This window comes from Gavialis gangeticus, unplaced genomic scaffold (assembly GCF_001723915.1).
Source record: "Gavialis gangeticus isolate Ggan-Ray unplaced genomic scaffold, GavGan_comp1, whole genome shotgun sequence".
NCBI lineage: Eukaryota > Metazoa > Chordata > Crocodylia > Gavialidae > Gavialis > Gavialis gangeticus.
In genome coordinates, this window is record NW_017729031.1 from 111,469,780 (window position 1) to 111,473,652 (window position 3,873).

Consider the following 3,873-nt stretch of genomic DNA (forward strand, 5'->3'; position numbering starts at 1 on the left):
ATCCCACCTCCCCAGATCAGGCCCACCCCCCAGCATCCCAGATGCCCACTCCATGCAGCTTCCAGCACTGTCCTAGGTGAGCAAGCACGGAATGGGCATTTGCCTGCTGCTTCCACTCTCTAGGCTGAGCTCTGCCAGGAGAGCAGCAGTGGCCCTGTGGTGGCAGCCAGGCAAGCAGGTTCCCTTTCCCTGCTTGCTACCCTGAGACAGCACCAGCAGCTACAAGTGATGGGACACAGGGTCGCAGGTAAGCCAGGAGAGCTAGGGGGTCAGAAGAGGAGCCCCAGGGAAAGGGGAAGGGGGGGGTGAGGGGAAGTCCTGAGGGGCTGAGGACAATGGAGGGGAGTTCCAAGGGGCTGGGGGCAGAGAAGAGGGGATTCTTATGTAACAGACTGCCAATGTGGGCTCACCACATTGGTGTGAGATACTTACCCTGGGCTAGAAACAGTGCTGGTGAACTCTGAGAGACCCCAAGGGTGGAGCCAGGGAGCCCTGCCCTGTTGAAAAGGAGAAGCCAGTTGAAAGAAGGGGTTTTCAATCCCCTCATTTGCATGGAAGGGGGATGGCCGGGGTTGTGGGCCAGCCACCCCGAACCCTGGTTAGCTGGTTTCCAAGCCAGGGAGGGACTGTCTGAGGGGATAAAAGCAGCAGCCAAAGTGGCATGGAGAGTTGCTGACAGTGACTCTGGGGAATGATGCTGGAGGCCTAAGAAGAGCTGGGTGAGCTGACCCAGCAGAGGGAGCAGAGAGACCCCTCTGAAGAGCCTCCAAGGCCCTGGGAGAAGAAGGCAGCGGCAGTCAGCCATGCCTCCAGCCCTGCAGAAGAGAGGGAGCAGCAGCCAGGTCTTGGGGCAGAGAGCTGCTGCCCCAAGGCCCCATCGTAGTGTACTGGACGTGCTGGGCATCCCAGAGGCTAGGGGTGGCATTCGGCCCCCCACTCCACTGCAGAGAAGAAGCAGTGGCCAGGAATCCAGGCGGCATCCTTGTCCAGAGCAGGGAGCTGGGCCGGTGAGTTGAGGAAACCTCTCACCTTCCCTGGGGAAGAGGGACAGCAGCAAGCAAGGCACTGGGATCCTGAGGAGCAGTAGAGCACCAGGACGAGGGTCCTCGAGAGCTCGGGGTGCGGGCCGGCGCTCAGAGCAGGATTAGCAAGCCATGAGGCATATGGGGGCACCCAGCCAGTCATCTGGAGCAGGGGTTTAGAGCAGCGACCCCTGGGAGCTGCCTGTGCTGCTGACCCTCTGCCACTGACTGCCCCAGAGGGGACTCGGTCCTGTCCCTTATTCTGCAGCTGATTGTCGTTGGATGGAGTCCACAAGCTTTATGTTTGGGTCATGCCGATTGCTGCAGAAGCCTACTTTGTTGCTTGCTTGCCTTTTTAGTTGCCACAGAGGTCACCCTTCAGCCTCTTTGAGGGGTTGGGGTTTGGCACAATTTGATAGCTGCAGACCAGAAGAGCCTACCCTGTTGTAGTCTGTTGCTTATTTGAAAGCCTGTTGGAGCTGCTGGGAGCAAGCACCTTGCTTCCTTGCTGCAGCATCTCAATAGAGGCTGAAAGCTGCTAGTTAAGTTACCCTACTCGTGGTTCTTGAGTCAAGGATTGACTAATGCATTCTGGTTTGTTTTGTGATCCTGGTTATGCCATTTAAGTTCACTTGTAAATAACCTTTCCTATTCTTGTTTTGTAAATAAAGTGTAAATAGTTAAATCAGTTAAGTGTTAGACCTTCTTAGGACCATGGGCTGCTCTGTGGCAAGCAGGGGCTGGCTGGAAAGTAAATTGGTGCTGGCCGGAAGCCCTGCCCCACTCTTACCACACCATCCCTGATATTGGGCAGGGGTGGCAACTATTGGTCTGCCACCCTGGTTACACTTACATTTAGGTGCTACTGTACCCCCTGTCACTTGGAAAAGATAGAGTGGCTGGGAGCGGTGCCTCCTGGGATACTGGAGGATCACTCCCAACTGATTATGGGCCTGTGGAGCAGTCACAGGTGACTGCAACACAAACTGCCCAAAACCAGTTAGAGATAATCCTTGATGAAAGAGGATTATCTTTAAGCTATTCAGAGAGCCCTTAACTTATGGTTTCCTGTCATCATGTGTAGACACTCCTGCTTTAAGAGCCCTTAATGCATCTTCAAGTTACTGTGTAACAATACCCTGTGAGGGTGGCTAGGCATTGGAACAAGCTGCCTAGAGAAGTGGGATCTCCATCCTTGGAAAGTTTTTAAAAAGCAGGTTAGACAGATGGTTCACTGGGATAATCCTTCCTTGGGCAGGGGGGTTGGGCTAGATGACCTAATGAGGTCCCTTCCAGCCCTGCTTTCCTATGATCCTAGGGCTGACTAAAGATTTGGGGGGTAATATAGGAGTGTCTGAAAGAAACTAAATGGCCTCCAACAAACGGTTTAGACTAGATGACCTAATGGTCTCTGCTGGCCTGAAACTTGATAAAACGCTGTGAAGTGGCAATTAAAATTCAAGTGGTTCAAGGAGGGATTTAGGGAAGGGGGCTGTAAACTCTGTGCACGTCACACCCCAAGGCCCTTGCTCCATCTTCACTCTCCCCTTACCTGGGAAAATCTCCCCACTGACTAATGCCTATGCCTTCCCCACCTGACCTAGGAGATAAGGTCGGCATCCAGCACCTGGACTCCATCCTGAGCAGCATGGGGATCTGTGCGCCCAACGAGGAGCTGCAGAAGGCCCTGAAACATACAACAGTTGATGGTTGGTGTTTCCAATCCTCTCTCTGTTGGTAAAGTGGGGATGGTGATTGAAAACAGCATTGAAATTCCTGCTTATGCTTGTGTTTTATGCTTGTCAGACGAGAGTCAGGTATAAGAGACAATTGATTCATTTTAAATAACATCATAGGCTTGGCTTCTGCTCCCATCTAAACTGGTGTAAACTTGGCGTAACAGCACTGATGCCACTAGACTAAATAACTAATTATCTTTTACTTAACGTTTCTTGATAGTGCAGGGGTGGTGGTGGGGAAATCTTTAAATGGTCTGAAAATATATTTGCACTGATAATAAAAGCAACTTCAATTCACTCCATTGTCAAGGGGAGCAGGCTCTGGCCCTTTGAATTTCATGTTTTCCACACTGACACCTTTCAAGGATGTGATGGCTGCATCATTTAGAAAGAAGAAACATCTCCTTCCCCTGGCAACTCTGCTTAGCTTTAGCACTGAGCTAAGTTCCTCTCCCCCTCTCGATCCATTAGTCTGTCTATCATTTCCCTGACTTTGGCTGTGCTTTACCTTACAACAGATGGAAAGGTGAATTTAACTGAACTGATGAAGGGATTGAGGGATGTCCAGAACTTGCCACCTGTTGAAGGTAAGCATGAGTATAACACAGACTGATGGGAGATCCTAGTGCACTGAATGAGCCAGGAGTCCTCTGGAAGCAACACTGTGGTTTTATATAATTAAAGCTGTCTGGTACTCAAGCCACACAAGGAGGAAGAAGGAAGGACCTTTAATTTTGGCATCTTTAATTTCATATTTCCTAGCTCCTAACTCTCTGACTTTGAAAGCCCTGGTCCTGCAAGAGTGCACATGCTTCACTTCACTCATAGGCATTCTCTTTGAAGTCATTAGGATAAAGTTAAGCATGTGCCTTAATGTTTTCAGCACTTGGGCTTTCATGCCATTGTTGTCCCCAGAGGTTTTTGTATGTAACAATATTTTGTATGTTTACAATATTGTTTACAATGTTTTGTATGTAAACAATGTTTTGTATGTTTCTTCTGACTAATAAACACTGAAGGATACAAATCCAGAGAAGTTGGACTAAGACAGAACCTTTAATTAAGGACACAAGGGTTTCTTCAAAGTAAAACACAGAAATCGGTTCACAATC

At 49.9% G+C, this 3,873-nt stretch overlaps 1 protein-coding gene across 1 annotated transcript in view; it reads left to right on the plus strand.

The window, feature by feature from the left end:
• EFCAB3 (EF-hand calcium binding domain 3) overlaps positions 1 to 3,873 on the plus strand; it is a 65,188-nt gene that overhangs the window by 26,251 nt on the left and 35,064 nt on the right. The window contains exons 6-7 of the mRNA XM_019522919.1: positions 2,627 to 2,731; positions 3,280 to 3,348. Of these exons, the coding sequence (XP_019378464.1) occupies positions 2,627 to 2,731; positions 3,280 to 3,348 (174 nt within the window). The remainder of the gene's footprint in view (positions 1 to 2,626; positions 2,732 to 3,279; positions 3,349 to 3,873) is intronic.